The sequence below is a fragment of the Lolium rigidum genome, chromosome 4, assembly GCF_022539505.1.
Source record: "Lolium rigidum isolate FL_2022 chromosome 4, APGP_CSIRO_Lrig_0.1, whole genome shotgun sequence".
Lineage (NCBI taxonomy): Eukaryota > Viridiplantae > Streptophyta > Magnoliopsida > Poales > Poaceae > Lolium > Lolium rigidum.
The window spans coordinates 275,119,394-275,139,852 of record NC_061511.1 but is presented as its reverse complement, the minus strand read 5'-3'; the positions used below and the strand labels follow the sequence as shown (position 1 = coordinate 275,139,852).

General features: G+C 46.1%; 1 protein-coding gene across 1 annotated transcript; it reads left to right on the top strand.

Annotated features, from left to right (window-relative positions):
• Nucleotides 1–343: 343 nt before the first annotated feature.
• Nucleotides 344–4,061, top strand: LOC124648821 (phospholipase A1-Igamma1, chloroplastic-like). The gene is made up of 2 exons (XM_047188519.1): nt 344–1,710; nt 3,669–4,061. Exons 1-2 carry the CDS (start codon nt 344–346, stop codon nt 3,937–3,939), a joined length of 1,638 nt encoding a protein of 545 aa, XP_047044475.1. The 3' UTR covers nt 3,940–4,061.
• Nucleotides 4,062–20,459: the final 16,398 nt, after the last annotated feature.

Here is a 20,459-nt window from a genome sequence, read left to right as displayed (position 1 = left end):
GACATTGCGCCCGAGGGAGCGGTGCCACACACCCTGCCACGTTGGTCGCGCTCGTCACGCAGACACGCACACACCACGTAGGCCACAATGTGTGGCGCCGCTCGCTCGGGCGCCACACCGCTCGCATATACGCCGTTTAGTCGAGCAAAATTGTTTCGTCGGGAGGTATTCTGTGCAATAGTTTCGGCAAAAGGTTATTTTTATCGAAATTGCCCCATGTGTACACACAGGTGTCAGAGTTGGTGGGTCTATCCGGCTCCCCCGAGGGCCCGATGGCATAAAGGCGTTGTGCGCCTCTCCCTCTCCGCGTGTCCATTCCCGACGACTAACGATCGACTTTCCAATGGCGCGAGTCTCCTGCCGCGACGTCTCCCCGCAGCTCTCCTCTCTCCCCCACCGCGGCACCGCCGCCAACACCAGCCACGCAAAAATCTCCTTCCGACGAGCTCAATCCCTGTGCGCGCCACTTGCCACTATCAAAAGATCACAGCTCCCGTCGGCGGCCACGAGAGACGACGCGGCGGTCGCGTCCCTCGTGGGCCAGCTCGAGCCCAACGTCGACCAAGACGAGGAAGAGGAGGACCTGTACCTACCCGACGACGCACCATCGCTCCGTCGCCGCGGAGCGCGGAGGCACGATGACGAGCTTGCCTCGCGGTGGCGCGAGATCCACGGGTGCGACGACTGGGCGGGGCTCCTGGACCCGATGGACCCGCTGCTCCGGTCGGAGTTGATCCGGTACGGCGAGCTGGCGCAGGCCTGCTACGACGCGTTCGACTACGACCTGTCCTCCCGGTACTGCGGCAGCTGCAAGTACCCTCGCCGCGCCTTCTTCGACCGGCTGGGCATGCCGGACGCCGCGCGTGGGTACGCCGTGACCCGGTACCTCTACGCGACGTCCAACTTCCGGTTCCCGAGCTTCTCCTTCTCCGACAAGCGGTCGCGCGCGGACGCCAAGGTGTGGAGCCAGCGCGCGACCTGGATCGGGTACGTGGCGGTGTCGACCGACGAGGAGTCGGCGCGGCTGGGGCGGCGCGACGTGGTCATCGCGTGGCGCGGCACCATCACGCGGCTGGAGTGGGTGTCGGACCTGATGGACTTCCTCCGGCCGGTGGCCGACGAGGGCATCCCGTGCCCGGACCGCGAGGTGAAGGTGGAGTCCGGGTTCGTGGACCTGTACACGGACAAGGACCCCTCCTGCCGCTTCTGCAAGTACTCGGCCCGCGAGCAGGTGCTCCTGGAGGTGCGCAAGCTCGTCGGCCACTACACCGCGCTGGGCGAGGAGGTGAGCGTGTCCGTCACCGGCCACAGCCTCGGCAGCTCGCTCGCCGTGCTCAGCGCGTACGACATCGCCGAGTCCGGCGCCAACCTCTCCGGCGACGGCAGGAGGGCGGCGGTGTGCGTGTACTCGTTCTCCGGCCCGAGGGTGGGGAACGGGCGGTTCCGGGAGCGGTTCGAGGGGGAGCTCGGGGTGAAGGCGCTGCGGGTGGTGAACGTGCACGACAACGTGCCGCGGATGCCGGGGCTGTTCCTGAACGAGGGCGTGCCGGAGATGGTCCGGCGGGTGGCGGAGGGGCTGCGGATGCCCTGGTGCTACAGCCACGTCGGCGTGGAGCTGGCCCTCGACCACAAGCGCTCGCCGTTCCTCAAGGACACGCTCGACCCCGGCTGCTCCCACAACCTCGAGGCGCACCTGCACCTGCTCGACGGGTACGTTTTTTTGCACGTCGGCATCCACCGATCGACAACTTCGATATTTTCTCCCATCTTGTTTCCAGAATAATGATCTCGTCGTCACATCGGTACCAACCAACGGTGACGTGGCTCCAGTAGCCTAGTGCTTAGTAGAAACTTAAAATTGACGCTATTGCTCTCACGACATACGTACGTGTAATCTTGAGCTAAACAACCACGAGTGATTATAAAGTGACAGTAGCGTACGTGGACACTGGGCTGGTAGTGGTAGGGTTATCTGTCTACACTACATGTGGATCTAATGAAGGCGCGCAGTCGGATCATATAAGAGGATTTCGACGGGTCAAACTAAGAGGCCTAGATGATTTACGTGCCTGCATTGAGCATGCGCACATTTTTTAATCTTCTGGACGATCACGTTCAGATCGGGACAGACGTGTGCTACGATATTATTATTCCAGCAGTATCTACGTGGGACAGATGGGGATCACCCATGCCCAGCCGTACATACATGGGCTAATTGTACCATCTTGATTAGTTGGTTGGTTCATCGATCTCAACCGATCGAGAAGCCAACGACATGTTTGACTCTCAACGTACGGTAGTTTGATTAACATGTGCCAACGATCTAGTACCTAATACCGACTAGTTGTGTCATACTCCCTCCGCTCCAAAATACTTTCGAAATAAGTTTCACAGTTTTATCTAGGTACGAAATCTACAATATGTATTTACGTGTAGATACATCCATATTTAAGCAAAGTTTTACCACTTGTTTCAAAACGGAGGTAACTGCATAGAGATGCATGTAAATTTAAATACTCTAAATCTGTAACGCTTTTCCCGCACAGGAAGTACGTACGTCCAAACTATTCACGTGCAACATAACTGATTATACTAGGATATATAAGACAAAATCTATGCACATTTTTTAATAACAAGGGATGCCAGGCAGTGTAAACGTAGTAGTACGATAGTTTAGTGGAGTTTGTCATTGCGACTTTGCTTTCAAAGCAAAATATGCGACTTGAGTTGTGCACCAGGTCTGTTGAAAACTTGAAATACTGATCTGTCGTCGACTGCCATGAGCCTCGATCGGGGATGTTTAATAAAGAGCTTTGAGCTCAATCATTCCGTCAAGTACGTACTACGTATTCTGACGCGGCGACCTGCACAACTTCTTAACCCAAGCCAACGCATCATCGGCTTGGCCTCGTCAAGACAGCCAGGCCAAAGGTGTCACAAGCAGACCTAGACCAATCCTATTAAGAATTATATTAGCATGTCTGAACGGACCTGACCCTAGCGCTAGCTAGCTAGCTCAGACTTCAGTCGAGCCGAACAATGATTTCAGCTCGTTATTCTTAACGAGCTTAACGATTCGAACCTTAACGATCACGAGCTTAACGAGCCGAGTCTTTACAATCCGAGCAGCTCGTAAGAACACTCCTAGACTTCACCTGGACCAACCAACTGCTACATACAAACATGCTACAACCTACTCCCTCCGTTCGGTTTTAATCGACGTGAGGGAGAGAAGAAATTAAACTAGTGATTGCTTTGCGCCGAGTCAATTAAATACGGACAGAGGTAGTATGATGCAGTCCCTGTCAAAAAATAAAAAACATACTGTATGATGCAGTCTGAGTAATGTCAGACCACCACTTTATTATTGCGTTTCAATCTATCCACGTAAACCTCTAAATGAAAGTTGGCGAAAGTATGGTGTAAATCTTAAAGAAGAAAATCGATGCCACAAACATGAACAGATCTCCTCTGCACGGGATAAAATCATTTAACCGAAGTAACATGCCAGATTGCCAGTACAACATATCGTAATATATATGAACGATACGGTCCTGTCGTTTACAATGGAACCCTTCATATATACCCACGGCTTCGTTGTTAATTTGGATAATCATCATCCTTAACTCATCTGATTCAATTAGTGAATAATCTGAATTTTTCTGCAGGTACCATGGTAGCGGGGAGCGGTTTGTGCTAGCGAGCGGGCGCGACCCGGCGCTGGTGAACAAGGCATCAGACTTCCTCAAGGACCACCACTGCGTGCCTCCCTTCTGGCGCCAGGACGAGAACAAGGGCATGGTCCGTGCCCCTGACGGCCGTTGGATCCAACCCGACCGCCGAGGCCATCTGGACGACGACCACCACCACGATGGACACAGTGGGAACGACGACGACAAGCACCGCAAACACCATGGTCACTTCCGCCTCTTCGGTTAGACATAGAGACTATTAATATGCGCAAAGGGGAATGAGCATCTATAATCTCGAATGAGCTCGTTGCCGTTTACATCGTCCGTACGTCCCGATGTCGTTGTGCGACAAGGGGTTGTCTGTTTTCTCGAGTGTGGTGTGGAGTGTTGAAGGTGCTCACGTGCATCGATGCCAATATGCCTGTACACAAATGGGGTGGAGGAAAAAGTTCATATATATCTTTGGAGTTTTTGTCCTAAAACGAGTTACATGCATTGCTTACCTCCACCCATCTTCGTCAGCGAGGGTGCTAGTCCCCTCTCCTTCCATTTGTCGCTCTAGCCGCAGAAAGGACATGTGGCTCATTTCTCCTTTCTAGCTTAGTAGTTAGGGTTAGGGTTAATATGTCATGGTATGTCGTTGGGGTGGTGGGAGCGGCGAATGACGTGGGCATATCTTGTCGGGTACTCATTGACGTGGGCATAACTTGTCGGGTACTCATTGTTACCATACCTGGTACGGTCCAACTCGAGGCCCACAAGGTCCAAGAGGAATTGACAGTTGTTAAAGGAACCAAATCCCAGGAACCTGGCGTGCGGAACAAGGACATGCCCCAATCAAGGAATCTTAGTCTTTTTTCTCCTATGTAACTGATACGTCCCCGACGTATCCATAATTTCTGTCGTTCCATGCTTGTTTTATGACAATACTTACATGTTTTGCTTGCACTTTATGATGATTTCATGCATTTTCCGGAACTAACCTATTAACAAGATGCCACAGTGCCAGCTTCTCGTTTTCTGCTGTTTTTGGTTCCGGAAAGGCTCGTTCGGGCAATATTCTCGGAATTCGACGAAACGAAGACCAAACCTCCTATTTTTTCCGGAAGCGTCCGTAACACCGAAGAAGAGTCGGAGAGGGGCCGGAGGGCCACCACACCATAGGGTGGCGCGGCCCGGCCTCGGGCCCGCGCCGGCTCGTGGTGTGGCGCCCCCGAGTGCCCCCCGCGCCGCCTCTTCGCCTATTTAACCCCTTTCGACCTAAAAACACCGTAACTCTTGACGAAACTCCGTAAAGACTCCGGGGGCGCCGCCACCATCGCGAAACTCCAATTCGGGGGACGGAAGTCTCGTCCCGGCACCCTCGCCGGGACGGGGAAGTGCCCCCGGAAGCCATCTCCATCAACGCCATCGCCTCCATCATGCTCCATGAGTAGTTCCCCCATGGACTACGGGTTCTAGCTGTAGCTAGTTGGTATTCTCTCCCCCATGTACTTCAATACAATGATCTCATGAGCTGCCTTACATGATTGAGATTCATCTCGATGTAATCGGTGTTGTGTTTGTCGGGATCCGATGGATTGTTACATTATGATTGTCTATCTACAAAGTTTATGAAGTTATTGTTGCTGCAATCTTGTTATGCATAATGCTTGTCATTAGGGCCCGAGTGGCATGATCTTAGATTTGAGCTCTATACTTATTGCTTAGATTGTATCTACAAGTTGTATGCACATGTCACTGCCCGGAACCAAAGGCCCCGAAGTGACAGAAATCGGGACAACCGGAGGGGATGGCGGTGATGTGAGGGACACATGTTTTCACGGAGTGTTAATGCTTTGCTCCGGTGCTCTATTAAAAGGAGTACCTTAATATCCAAGTAGTTTCCCTTGAGGCCCGGCTGCCACCGGCTGGTAGGACAAAAGATGTTGTGCAAGTTTCTCATTGCGAGCACGTACGACTATTATTGGAAAACATGCCTACATGATTAATGATCTTGATATTCTGTCTTAATGCTATTTCAATCCTATCAATTGCCCGATCGTAATTTGTTCACCCAACACTTGTTATTGGAGAGTTACCACTAGTGTAGATAGCTGGGAACCCCGGTCCATCTTTCATCATCATATACTTGTTCTACATGTCAACTTTTTTCTGGTGCCATTGCTCTCATATTACTAGTACTGCTGCTGTGTTACTATTACCATTGCTCTCATATCACTGCTACTTTCACATCACCCTTGTTGCTAGTGCTTTTCCAGGTGCAGCTGAATTGACAACTCAGTTGTTAAGGCTTATAAGTATTCTTTACCTCCCCTTGTGTCGAATCAATAAATTTGGGTTTTACTTCCCTCGAAGACTCGTTGCGATCCCTTATACTTGTGGGTCATCAAGACTATTTTCTGGCGCCGTTGCCGGGGAGGCATAGCTCTACTCATAAGTTCACCTGGGGAGTACACTCTACATCTCTCTCTATTTTATTTTATTTTGTTTTGCTTAGTTTACTTTTGTCTAGTTACTTTTTCCTTAGTTTATTTCTGTCTAGTATTAGTTTGCTTAGTTTACTTTTGTCTAGTTTATTTCAGTTTTGTTTTACTTTCCTCATATACCCAAAAATCCATAAAAATTTGAAAAACCAAAAAATTAAAAACTGCTGTTATGGGAGAACCAACAACCTACTTGGAGCTTATAGAATGTTATAATTGTTATAGAGAATCAAGAACTGGTAAAATAATGAGTGCTATGATAGAAAAACTGAATACAATTGCTAAAATCTTGCTTGAACGCCATGATATAAACTGTTGCTCTCAACAGGATACTAAACATCTTAAATTTCAATGTGGCTTTAGTGAGGAACTTTTAATTAAGAACTATAATCGGAATTGCTATATTCATTATGGGTTCGAAGAGGTAGAACAATTTGTCTTATTTATGGGAGCCTCCGAGATAGAATCCTTCATGGTTGAGAATTATGAAACTTGTGTTGTTTGTAAGGGCCTTAAAGATTATGTCTCTACTATCCTTAATTCTTGCATAGAATGCTACAGTAGGAATCCTTATATCCTTGATTATAAAGAGAGACACATTAATGCACAAGAATGCACTCACAATTTGCAGGAACCTGCGGAAGAAAAAAATGATGAACCTGAAAGCTCATTGGATGAAAAAGAGGAGGAAATTGATGAACCTGAAAGCTCATTGGATGAAAAAGAAGAGGAGAGCGACGACCAAAAGGAGGAAGAATGGATTAGCTACCCATGTCAACCTTCTAATGAGAGTAACTCTTTATCTCTTACACTATTTGATTGTCCTCCATGCTTACCGGAAGAGGTTGAATGTTATGTTCCTGTGGATTCTCTTGAAATAGTACCTATGAGTAATACTTGTGAGAATGATTATGCTACTGATATCTATGATAATCCATGCTACTTTGATAAATCTTATGATAATGCTTTGTTTGTGCCTGATGTCGAAATGCATGGTACTAAAGAATTTTGTTTGGCAAATGTCTATGATAAAGCTCTAGATGATGGTCCTATGTTACTTGATAATATTAATTGTACTACTAATGAAAATGGGATTGGAGAGTTCTTGACTTATTCTATGAGTCCCATATCTATTGAGATTGATCAACTACCTTGTTATATTATTAATAAAAGTAAGTTTGAAAGATTTAAATCCACTATTCTTGAGATTGATAAAAATTATATGTTTGTGGATCATGAAAAGTATGCTGCATGTGATTGCTATATTGTTGAGTTTGTTCATGAAGCTACTGAAAACTATTATGAGAGAGGAAAATATGGTTGTAGAAATTTTCATGGTACTAATACACCTCTCTATATGCTGAAATTTTTGAGTTATTCTTGTTTTATCTTCTTATGCTTGTCACTTTGTTCTTCATGAATTTATTTGTGTACAAGATTTCTTTGCATAGGAAGCATGTTAGACTTAAATGTGTTTTGGATTTGCCTCTTGATGCTCTCTTTTGCTTCAAATACTATTTCTTGCGAGTGCATCATTAAAAACTGCTGAGCCCATCTTAATGGCTATAAAGAAAGCAACTTCTTGGGAGATAACCCATGTGTTATTTTGCTACAGTACTTTGTTTTATATTTGTGTCTTGGAAGTTGTTTACTACTGTAGCAACCTCTCCTTATCTTAGTTTTGTGTTTTGTTGTGCCAAGTGAAACCTCTAATCGAAGGTTGATACTAGATTTGGATTACTGCGCAGAAATAGATTTCTTTGCTGTCACGAATCTGGGTCTAATTCTCTGTAGGTAACTCAGAAAATTATGCCAATTTACGTGAGTGATCCTCAGATATGTACGCAACTTTCATTATTTTTAAGTTTTCTGATTTGAGCAACGGAAGTATTTTATTAAAATTCGTCTTTACTGGCTGTTCTGTTTTGGCAGATTCTGTCTCTCGTTTTTTTGCATTGTCTCTTGTGGACTTTAAGCGAGGTTTTCTAGACGTAGAGGGTCTGTAGCTAATGTTTTATTGAGTTCTTGCAATGTGCCACTACAGGACCAAGGTGGATTCAAATTTTTTGAGTACTAACCCCTCTAATGAAGTTTATGAGAAGTTTGGTGTGAAGGAAGTTTTCAAGGGTCAAGAGAGGAGGATGATATATGATCAAGAAGAGTGAAAAGTCTAAGCTTGGGGATGCCCCCGTGGTTCATCCCTGCATATTTCAAGAAGACTCAAGCGTCTAAGCTTGGGGATGCCCAAGGCATCCCCTTCTTCATCAACTTATCGGGTTTCCTCCCCTGAAACTATATTTTTATTCGGTCACATCATATGTGCTTTACTTGGAGCGTCTGTGTGCTTTTATTTTTGTTTTGTTTGAATAAGATCGGATCCTAGCAATCCTTGTTTGGGAGAGATACACGCTCCGCTTTTTCATATGAACACTCGTGTTCTTCGTTTTACTTTTAATGTTCAATGATAAAAGTTGGAAGCTACAATACTTATTTGGTTGGAAAAGGAAAATGCCTCATATGTCTTGGATAATTTGACACTTGGCAATTGTTTTGAGCTCTCAAGTATGATTAAGTTTTTTTTTCATGTAGTCTAAGCCTATTAGTGGAGAACTACTGTAGAGCTTGTTAAAATTGGTTTGCATAATTGATCTCTCTTAAGGTCTAGATATTTTCTGGTAAAAGTGTTTGAGCAACAAGGAAGACAGTGTAGAGTATTATAATGCTTGCAATATGTTCTTATGTAAGTGTTGCTGTACCGGTTCATACTTGTGTTTGCTTCAAATAGCCTTGCTAGCCTAAGCCTTGTATCGAGAGGGAATACTTCTCATGCATCCAAAATACTTGAGCCAACCACTATGCCATTTGTGTCCACCATACCTACCTACTATGTGGTATTTCCTGCCATTCCAAAGTAAATTGCTTGAGTGCTACCTTTAAACAATTCAAAATTTATTACCTCTGATTTGTGTTAATGTTTTATAGCTCATGAGGAATGTGGTGTTTATCTTTCAATCTTGTTGGGCAACTTTCACCAATGGACTAGTGGCTTCATCCGCTTATCCAATAATTTTGCAAAAAGAGCTGGCAATGGGATTCCCAGTCCCAAATTAATTAACCAAAATAGACACTCCTCCATGGTATGTGATTGTTGGACGGCACCCGAGGATTCGGTTAGCCATGGCTTGTGTAAGCAAAGGTTGGGGGGAGTGTCATCATCATAATAAAACTAAAATAAAAAGGCACTCCTTCATGGTATGAGATTGTTGGCAGGCACCCGAGGATTCGGTTAGCCATGGTTTGTGAAAGAAAGGTTGGAAGGAGTGCCACCCAAAAATAAAACAAAATGGGAGCCGCTCTTTGAAGGTTTGTCTAGCAAGGGGGTTAGAGTGCCCACTACCATTCGTTGACAACAACAAACACCTCTCAAAACTTTACTTTTATGCTCTCTTTATGTTTTCAAAACCAAAGCTCTAGCACAAATACAGCAATCAATGCTTCCCTCTGCAAAGGGCCATTCTTCTACTTTTATGTTGAGTCAGTTAACCTACTTCCTTCCATCTTAGAAGCAAACACTTGTGTCAACTGTGCATTGATTCTTACATACTTGCATATTTGCATTCATCATATTACTTTGTGTTGATAATTATCCATGAGATATGCATGTTACAAGTTGAAAGCAACCGCTGAAACTTATATCTTCCTTTGTGTTGCTTCGATGCCTTTACTTTGAACTTATTGCTTTATGAGTTAACTCTTGTGCAAGACTTTTGATACTTGTCTTGAAAGTACTCTTCATGAAAAGTTTTGCTATATGTTATCTATTTGTTAGCAACTATAGATCCTTGCCTTGAGTCACTTCATTCATTTCATATGCTTTGTAATAGTATGATCAAGGTTATGTAAGTAGCATGTCACTACAGAAATTATTCTTTTTATCGTTTACTCGCTCGGGACGAGCAGGAACTAAGCTTGGGGATGCCGATGCGTCCCCGACGTATCCATAATTTCTGTCGTTCCATGCTTGTTTTATGACAATACTTACATGTTTTGCTTGCACTTTATGATGATTTCATGCATTTTCCGGAACTAACCTATTAACAAGATGCCACGGTGCCGGTTCTCGTTTTCTCGCTGTTTTTGGTTCCAGAAAGGCTGTTCGGGCAATATTCACGGAATTCGACGAAACGAAGACCAAACCTCCTATTTTTCCCGGAAGCGTCCAGAACACCGAAGAAGAGTCGGAGAGGGTACAGAGGGCCACCACACCATAGGGCGGCGCGGCCTGGCCTGGGCCCGCGCCGGCCTGTGGTGTGGCGCCCCTAGGTGCCCCCCTGCGCCGCCTCTTCGCCTATTTGACCCCTTTCGACCTAAAAACACCGTAACTCTTGACGAAACTCCAGAAAGACTCCAGGGGCGCCGCCACCATCGCGAAACTCCAATTCGGGGGACAGAAGTCTCTGTCCCGCACCCCGCCGGAAGGGGAAGTGCCCCCGAAGCCATCTCCATCAACGCCATCGCCTCCATCATGCTCCATGAGTAGTTCCCCCATGGACTACGGGTTCTAGCCGTAGCTAGTTGGTATTCTCTCCCCCATGTACTTCAATACAATGATCTCATGAGCTGCCTTACATGATTGAGATTCATCTCGATGTAATCGGTGTTGTGTTTGTCGGGATCCGATGGATTGTTACATTATGAATGTCTATCTACAAAGTTTATGAAGTTATTGTTGCTGCAATCTTGTTATGCTTAATGCTTGTCATTAGGGCCCGAGTGGCATGATCTTAGATTTGAGCTCTATACTTATTGCTTAGATTGTATCTACAAGTTGTATGCACATGTCACCGCCCGGAACCAAAGGCCCCGAAGTGACGAAATCGGGACAACCGGAGGGGATGGCGGTGATGTGAGGGACACATGTTTTCACGGAGTGTTAATGCTTTGCTCCGGTGTTCTATTAAAAGGAGTACCTTAATATCCAAGTAGTTTCCCTTGAGGCCCTGCTGCCACCGGCTGGTAGGACAAAAGATGTTGTGCAAGTTTCTCATTGCGAGCACGTACGACTATTATTGGAAAACATGCCTACATGATTAATGATCTTGATATTCTCGTCTTAATGCTATTTCAATCCTATCAATTGCCCGATCGTAATTTGTTCACGCAACACTTGTTATTGGAGAGTTACCACTAGTGTAGATAGCTGGGAACCCCGGTCCATCTTTCATCATCATATACTTGTTCTACATGTCAACTGTTTTCCGGTGCCATTGCTCTCATATTACTAGTACTCGTCTTTGTGTTACTATTACCATTGCTCTCATATCATTGCTACTTTCACATCACCCTTGTTGCTAGTGCTTTTCCGAGTGCACTTGAATTGACAACTCAGTTGTTAAGGCTTATAAGTATTCTTTACCTCCCCTTGTGTCGAATCAATAAATTTGGGTTTTACTTCCCTCGAAGACTGTTGCGATCCCCTATACTTGTGGGTCATGAGTAACCAACCTAAATTATGCACCTAAGACCGAGCCTCCTTTATAAAGATCTAGGAGGGGCCGCCAGGGAGGATGATCTCTAGGCAATCTGATATCTTAGCTAGACACCGTAAAGCGATCTACATCGCTATAGCTAGCCATCAATGTACCCCTGCAATCTCTCTATCAATCAAAAACAAACAAGCATCACGTAGGGTTTTCCCTCCGGGGGCCTAAAACAAGGTAAATCGTGTCCCATCTGTTAACGTTGTTTGTATGCCGACGAAACCACCAACACACTCTCTTCCTTAAAACCTAAGTCCATGATCCATGGGCATTCCCGTGGTACCCCCATGCCAGCAACCGAGCAAATAAATATGCCTCAGCTCCACTCCCACATTGGCGAACAAATATGCATCGTGTGATTGTTGATCCTTCTAATCGACAACATTTGGGTCCGCGGATGGCATCAATGAGACAACGATAGCTACATCGATGTGTCTGTCCTCCTATCGCGCCCCCGTTATTGTGGCGTTGTCTCTTGTGCTATGCTGGAGCATAAAGGATTTGATCAGGATTTACCCGCGACTGCGACTAGTGGTTTGGCGGCGCCGACATGCGGTTGAACACTAGAAGAAATCTGCTAAATTGAGACCCTCCATATTGGTCATTAGAGCATCTCCAGCCGCGTCCCCAAAGCGTCCCCCAAACCGCGCCGGATTGAGCGTTTGGGGGACGTGTTTTGTTCGTGCCGCCTTTGGGGGACGTCGCTCCCCAGCCGTGTCCCCCAAACGCCTCCCCTAAACATTTAAAATACTTTTTTTTGGCTTTTTTTTATTTCAATTTCCACAAACTAATACATAATTTGGAACGTGGTTTATACGAAAACACAGTTAGGCACATGGTTTTCCACAAACTAATACATAGTTTGAACCGTCGTGGACACAAATATAAAATTTTGCAAAGAAACTAAACCTAACTAGGCCATGCATCGAAGGTTTCCTGTGTTCGCTGCTAAGAAAGAACACTCGAGGGCACACCCAGTCACCTAAATTGGAAAATCCAAGCGGGAGGATGGTGCCCTTGTTGGTTCTACCGATGAGGCGAACATCCGAAACCTCCGTGCATGTGTTCGCTGCGAAGAAAGAACACTCGGCCGTCCTCCTCGTCGGTGCGCTGTCGCCGTGGTAGTCCCGGTGGCACCGCGTCTCGTCGAAGACCTTGACGCTCATGTCCTCGTCGCCGAAGTAGGAGAACAGGAGGATGAAGCCGGCTTCGAGGCCGTGGTGCCGCGCGAACTTCTCCCGGCCGATGTTGAGGTACATCTTGCCGCGCGCGTCGTAGATCACGTCGACGATCCACCGGTAGTAGCCGCACGCAGCCTCCCGTGGATGCATCGTGCGCGGGCGATCGTCGCCGGCGACGTAGTCGGCGAAGGAGTCCGGCAGCCTCTGGATGCCGCGCGGGTCGCCCTTGAGGATGAGGACGAACTCGAACCGCACGTCCGGCTCCACGTCCATCTCCGACGATGAAGCCGACGGTGTGGGAGGCGACGGCGAGCGTTCAGCTCTGCCGCGGCCACGACCACGACCACGACAACGGCCGCGAGGTCGGCCTCCGCCTCTACCAGACATAGCGTCGAGTCTTGTTGAGATGGTGGCGGCTAGGGTTTGGGAGAGAGGCGCTAGGGTTTGTGTGTGAGAGGGACGATGAGAGGCGGCCCTTTTATAGGCCGGAGGGAGGCGGAGGAGCGGTGGCGCGCATTAACGCCGGGACGCAGAGCTAGGCGCGACGGACGCGTCGCCGCGTCGCCGCGGGAACCGCACCGCGGCCGCGGCGCTCGCGGGAACCGCACCGTCGGCCGCGGGAACCGCACCGCCACAACTTCGTCGCGAGGTAGGCGACGGTTAGGTTAAAATTTATTGTGCCGCCGACGAGTTGGCCCCGCCACTCCCCGCCTCGCTCGTTGTGTCCGGCGTCCCCGGTGCGTCCCCTGTGGGACGGGGACGGGCTCGGGGCGCCGCACACCGTATCGGGGCGCGCTGGACAAAAATGGGCTTTGGGGGACGCGGCTGGAACGCATTTTTTGTCCGGCGCGCCCCAAATCCCTTTGGGGGACGCTTTGGGGGACGCGGCTGGAGCCTTAGATGGTCAACTTTTCCGTTTATGATCTTGTGGTGACCAAAAACTATTGGTCAACAACTGAGAGTCACTAACAGACTACAATGACCTTTCTTGAAATGGTGATAGATAGTAATGACCAAAATTGATGGCCATAGATTCTGTGAGAAAACCTTTGTCACTAGCAGTCTGGCCTATCCACTTTCGATCCGATGTGGAGAATCATACGCAGAAGATATGTGACCAGACCAAATGGTTGTGAATCGAAATCATCCCGGTCCAGTTCTACCGCGTACATGGGCTGAGCTAACATTTCTTCCTTTTTATTTTTCTGGGTCACAACCGTTTTTACAGTCCATTTTCTTTTGGCCTATGGTTTTTTTTTACTATCCACTTCCATCCTGGTCTTTAAACAATCGGTTTCCTTTTTTGGCAGTGGCCTTTTAACAATCAATTTTAGTGCATGTTTTTTTTATTTGTTTCTCCAATTTTTGTTTCTACATTCGTATAAATGGGCTGTGGCCTCTTTACAACCCAATTACACACATATATCCAAAATTTAGTAACATGGGTTGATAACAGTAAAATTAGACATGTAATATCGCATAACATATCAAAAGTAGTAGATATCCATTAGATCGGAACATATATCTCATGGCTCACAAGTTCACGACACATAACATACCTCAGCATTACATTACAAGTTCACACGCATATGGACAAGGATCATATCCTGCAAAAAAATGCTAGTTCCTAAAGCTAGTTTCAACATAACGCAAGCTCTTTATTAGAGGATTGCAAGATGCTGTCAATGCATTGTTTACTGGCAACCAACACTTGTAGAGTTGGATTCGAAAAGATGGTGCGTGAAGCTACTAGATAGTCCCAAATATCAGCATGTCTTCCGTTGTCCTCCTCATCCCAACTTCTGAAAACCAGAACACCTGACATTAGAATGATTAGGCATGAGAAGCTATAGAACATCACCTGGAAACTACGGAAACTATATGGAATTCATGTAAAATATGGCGACCCTAAAACATGTAAGGCGGTCAATGGATGATGGTTATGGTGTGATCTCTCGACTACGTTGATGGATGGCGGCACCACCGTGTGGTTGAAGATAGGGACCTAAAACATGGAAGGCGGTCAATGGATGATGGTTCTGGCGTGATCTCTCGACTACGTTGATAGGAGGCGGTGGATGTGAGGCCAGGAAGGCACAAGAAAGATCCCCAACCGACATGCAATATGTGCCTCGCGAGACATCATGCCAGGTCTTTGGCTCAAAAAGCCTTGAAGGATGGTGCTTCCCATGTTTGGTGACAATGGGGTCTTTCTCCTCTTTTGCCGAAGAGTGTCCTGTCGGCTTCGGTGGTTGGCGATGGCCAATAGTGTCTGTACGTGCATGTACTCTCTTTAAAATTTCAAGGCAATTGTCTCTGCACGTTATCTTTGGTATTCCCCTAATTCCAAATTAGTTGACGCAGTTTTTTTAAGATTTAGTTTAGATACACATGTATTTAGACGCATTTTAATGTGTAGGTTCGTTTATGTTTTAGAAAATAACTGTGTTAACTAATTCGAAACGGGGAGATTAGCTTACATTAGGATCTGGATCTTTTGTAACCGCGCTAATTAATTCTGTTACGATTTTTAACCTATTTTTACATTAATATAAATTACATTGTTACTTCAAAAAAAGTTGCATGCGGTTTGATGGACTTACTTCTTCTTTCCATATATATTTTTCATTTTTTTAATAAATATTTTTTGAGAACCCGCACGAGATCTACGAGTCATTTCAGCTTACGTGAGAAGATTGTTTACATGCCCCACAGGACCAGAACCCCACAACCATGGCACCACACCGTAGCCAGAACACTAAGGTACATCTATCACAGACTCACGCCTACACGATAGCTAGAGGCTCCACTCCTACATGACACCATCGAGCACTCTACCGGCAATAGTTGCAGTGCGCTCGAACACCCTAGCAGTCTGCTCAATCCAAAGCAACCTCAAGATGAGCATGATAGCAGAGTTGGCAGTGCCCTCGAACACCCTTGCAGTCCGCTCGATCCAAAGCAACCTCAAGATGCGCATGATAGCAGAGTTGGGGACTTTAGCATCTGCTAGGAGAGGTGATAAGTTTAATAAACATAGACATATTTTAATTTGATATAATTTTTTACCGCTGGTGGGATTACTAGTTTTCCCTAATACCAGCAAGGTTTTTTTTTTCTGTGGACATTAATACCGGCTAGTTGGCCGTACGTCCCAAACTAATCACGGCTTACCTACAACAGAAGTGAATATAAGACAAAAGAAGTGAATATACGACAAAATCTATGCACATTTTTTACAAGGGCCGCCAGGTCGATCGTGTGAACGTATGATAGTTCAGTGGCCGGAGTTCGTCAATACGACTTTGCATTGCAGCAAAATATACGACCTGAATATAATTATGCGTCAGGTCCATTGAAATACTGATCTGTCGTCGACTGTGATGAGCCTCCGAGCTGTATTAAAGAGCCCTGAACTCATTCCTTGAATCTGGTGCGACGACTTGCACAACTTCTTGTTAAGCCGATCCAACGTTTCGTCGGCCTGTCGTGATCAAGAATTCAAGAGATCACCAACTACCGATGTCGTTGTTTTGCATACTACCGTAGTATACTACTCGTACTAAATTTATCTATTTTTACGCAAACACCAACTATACTTGTACCTAGATCTGACAACTAGGATTCATGAGGCAGCTAGTGACGATGCGCATTGCAAGTTCACATTTCATCGGTCAGTGTGTTTCAATTTTATTTTGAAAAGTTACAATATTTCGGTCGAATCTTTCGAAGGTGTCATCTGCCCACAGAACATTTCGTAATTAACCCAAGCCAACGAGTCACGGGCCTGTCCTGGTCAAGACAACCGGACGCAGGTGTCAGAACAAGACGACCTGGACCAGTCCAATTAAAGAATTTAACATGTCTGAACATACCCGTACCCTAGCGCTTGCAAGCTCACACTTAAACGTGAATTGCACTAAACAAAGCCACCAACCATCTACCTGCAAGCATGCTGTATCAGCCTATGATGCAGTCCCCGTCATTAAAAATGAAAACATACTGTACTACGTTGCAGTCAGACCAATTATTGAATTTTGGTGTAGTTTACATGCGAGTGCAACATGGAGATCGGAGTATCGCAATATGACAGTTTCTGTCGTTTACAAGGAACCATTCACATGTACCTACTGCTTCGTTGTTAATTTAGATAATCACCCTCAACTGCTCTGATTCGGCTGGTTAATTAATAACCTGGATTGTACCATGGACTGCGTGCCCCCGTTCTCGGCATGGACTGCTCGAGGTGCATAATTCCAACATTAGGTTCAAAAAATTCTACTGCTCAAGGGAAAGGCAGTATTCAGTTGCAGGGTCACCGTGCTACTCACGGCCAATGTGCAGCGATCTCTGTAACTGAACTTAACAACCTCTGTCATCAGAATTGAGTGGCTAATCTGGTCCATGTAAACTCACTCTTGATCATGGCACAGTATGCATTGATGAAGTTACTCTAGAGGGAATCACATCTCTTCTCGATCAATTCTGGGATGTGTTTGCGAGTCCTAAAATGTTGCTGTCGCAGGCAGCATGACTGCATGCGATCATCGCATACCTCTGATGCCTGGCGCAACGCCGGTCAACATGCGAGCCTACCGGCACAAACATGAGCTGAGCACTGAAATAGAACGGTACGTCAGGTCAAGGAATTGCTTCACTGTGGGATAAGGATAATTAAACGTAGCACAAGTCATTTCTCTTCTCTTGCGATTCTTGTCAAAAGAAGGATGGGATGTGGCGCTTGTCCATCGATTACCGTCACCTTAGCTCCATGAAGGTTATCAGCAAACACCCTGTACCCATAATCAATGAGCTGCTGAACGAGCTCACCGGTGCCAGATCCCAGATGGTTCTCGAAACTTGACCTCCGCGTTAGATATCATCAAATCGGCCTGGTTCCTGGCGAAGAATTCAAAACAACCTTTCAGATTTGTGTTACCATAATCGTGAGAGAGATCTTACTTGTAACCTAACATTCGTTGGATGGAGGGGGTGAAGGGGGAAATAAGTGTTGTTCCGTACGAGCCATGAGGGTTAATCACTCGCTGCATTCAGTGTTTGCATTGAGAACAGAGTGCTAGCTTAGTGGTAAGGCTCGCCAGTGCATAGCGTAGTGGTAATTCATGTTAGAAATAAGCCACGGCATCATGTGGACTAGCATGTATGTGCGTGTCTAGTTTGTACGTAGCCGTGGCGGGTGTGCCCAATGTGCGTGTGTGTGTTCTGGTTTAGGTTCGATGCTGGTATGTGGCCGCGTCGGAGTCGTTAGCGAGAGTAGCGGGGAGCAGCTGAGCGATCTGTTGGAGCTGACCGTGTAGTGCGCGTGGTGGCGCGCCGTGCGCGCGGCCTAGTGAGCGGACCGTGCAGCGCGTTGTGGGCGCGTGGGTGAGTAGAGCGCGGCGTACGTGCGCCTGCGTACTTGCTGTATAAAGCTCCCTGTGTACTGCTTGTAAGAGGGACAGCTGATTAAGAGAAAATAGAGGCGTCTGTGCGCCGGGCGTATGTGCGCTGGAATTCTCTGTGTATCTCCTTTCTTCTACCTCTGTCCGTGACCAGCGAGAGGAGAGCTAGCTAGTGCCAGCAACTACAATTCATTGGAGAGGCGGACTAAATGAGTTATCATCTGTAGTGGTAGTTCGTTGGAGAGTCTCATCCTACTTACCAGCGTATAGTCAATGGAAGGATCATTCCTCCGTTGATCAATGTCTTAGTTTCCGTATTTTTGGTCCTCTGCAAGAAGGGTCGGGCCAGGCTAGGCTCTCGTAACATTTCCAGTCTTGGTTGGTTGTAACTAAGCCTTTTAATGTGCACCATGATCATTTCAAGCCATCATCTATGAAACTAGATGAGGGGAATTTAAAACCACACAATGTAATCTAAAATGTGCCTAGAAAATAAATGCATACGTAAATATCCTCAAAAATCCTGAAATATTTACCAAATGCAGTACATGAGAGGTTTGGACTACGAGTATGTCAGGATCAACCGAGATTTTGCGAATCTAAGACAAGTTCCCCGAATAGTGGTAGTTTTCAGTAGAAAAAATGGTGTTTTCTATTAAAATAGCCACAAATTACGTAGTCTTACAAGACTTGGTTATTGCTTTCAAAAGGAAAGAGAAAAAATATCTGCTTACCATTCGTGCACGCTTCAAGCCAACCACTAATCATGAAAAAAAGGAAGAACACAGGAGCATTTTAGAAACAGGTCCTTCAGCTCTCAAAATTAACTGCAAATGCCAAATTTTATTCGAGTGCAATAATTCAGTGTTCAGCACAAACAGGCACCCAAACCAACAAATCACATAGATACCAAGTGGTTTGGAAACCTGTGGTTTCACACTTCTAGGCTGGTCTTATGGCGACAAAAAAATGTCTTTTTTCGACATGGGACTTTTTCGATCAGGAACGGAGCACAGATACGGTTCTGGGAAGATGCTTGGCTAGACAATGCACCCTTAAGTGAACAGTATCCCGCTTTGTATAGAATTGCTCGTCGCCAAGGTGATACCATTGCAACTGTAATGGCTACTTCACCTCCGAATGTGACGTTCAGACGGGTTTTACTTGGACAAAGACTAGCGGCATGGAATACTCTAATTCAGCGGCTCGGAGATATTCATTTATCGCCAGAACCAGATGAATTTAGATGGAATCTTCATGTAGATGGTACTTTTTCTGTAAAATCCTTATACAATGCGACCCTTCTTTCTGATTTACCACTTGATAATAATAAGAAGATTTGGAAGATGAAGATACCATTAAAATTAAATTTTTTGGATGGTATCTTCGTCGTGGGGTTATTCTCACCAAAGACAATCTTGTTAAGCGGAATTGGCACGGAAGTACACGGTGTGTTTTTTGTCATCATGATGAAACCATCAATCATTTATTCTTCCAGTGCCAGTTTGCGAGATCTATATGGTCAGTCATCCAAGTAGCGTCTACCATGTATCCTCCGACTAGTGTCGCCAATGTCTTTGGCAATTGGCTTCATGGTATCGATTCAAGGTTTAAGTTGCTTCTTAGGGTGGGGGCGCTTGCAGTTATCTGGGCGTTTTGGCTATGTAGAAATGACAAGATTTTTAATGACAAAAATTTGTTCTTTGTTGCAGGTCATCTACAGATGCACATGTATTCTCCGTTCGTGGTTACCCTTCAGCATGTGGAGAACCGAGACCTATTTACGGAGGTCTGTACACGGTTGGAGGATACGGAGAGGGAAATTTTTTCCCTACATGGGTGGCAGCATAGTCTACGGATAGTAGCTCCACCTACATCTTAGGCGTCATATGATTCATCGTTCCGATATGTATCTCGCCTAGTTTTCTTCATGTAACTTTTTTCACTTGAGACAACAAACGGCTGTGTGCATTCTGGTTATGCAGAGGCTGGATGTAATTGCTTCTTTAAGTAATAAAGCATCCTTTATCGAAGAAAAAAATACCAATACCAGCACATCTGGGCCAGACAAAGATGCAGGCCCTACAGCTATTAACACACCATGAACCCAGGATGCTTGCATAATGACTAATGAAGACTGAGGAGTGCCAATGGCTTA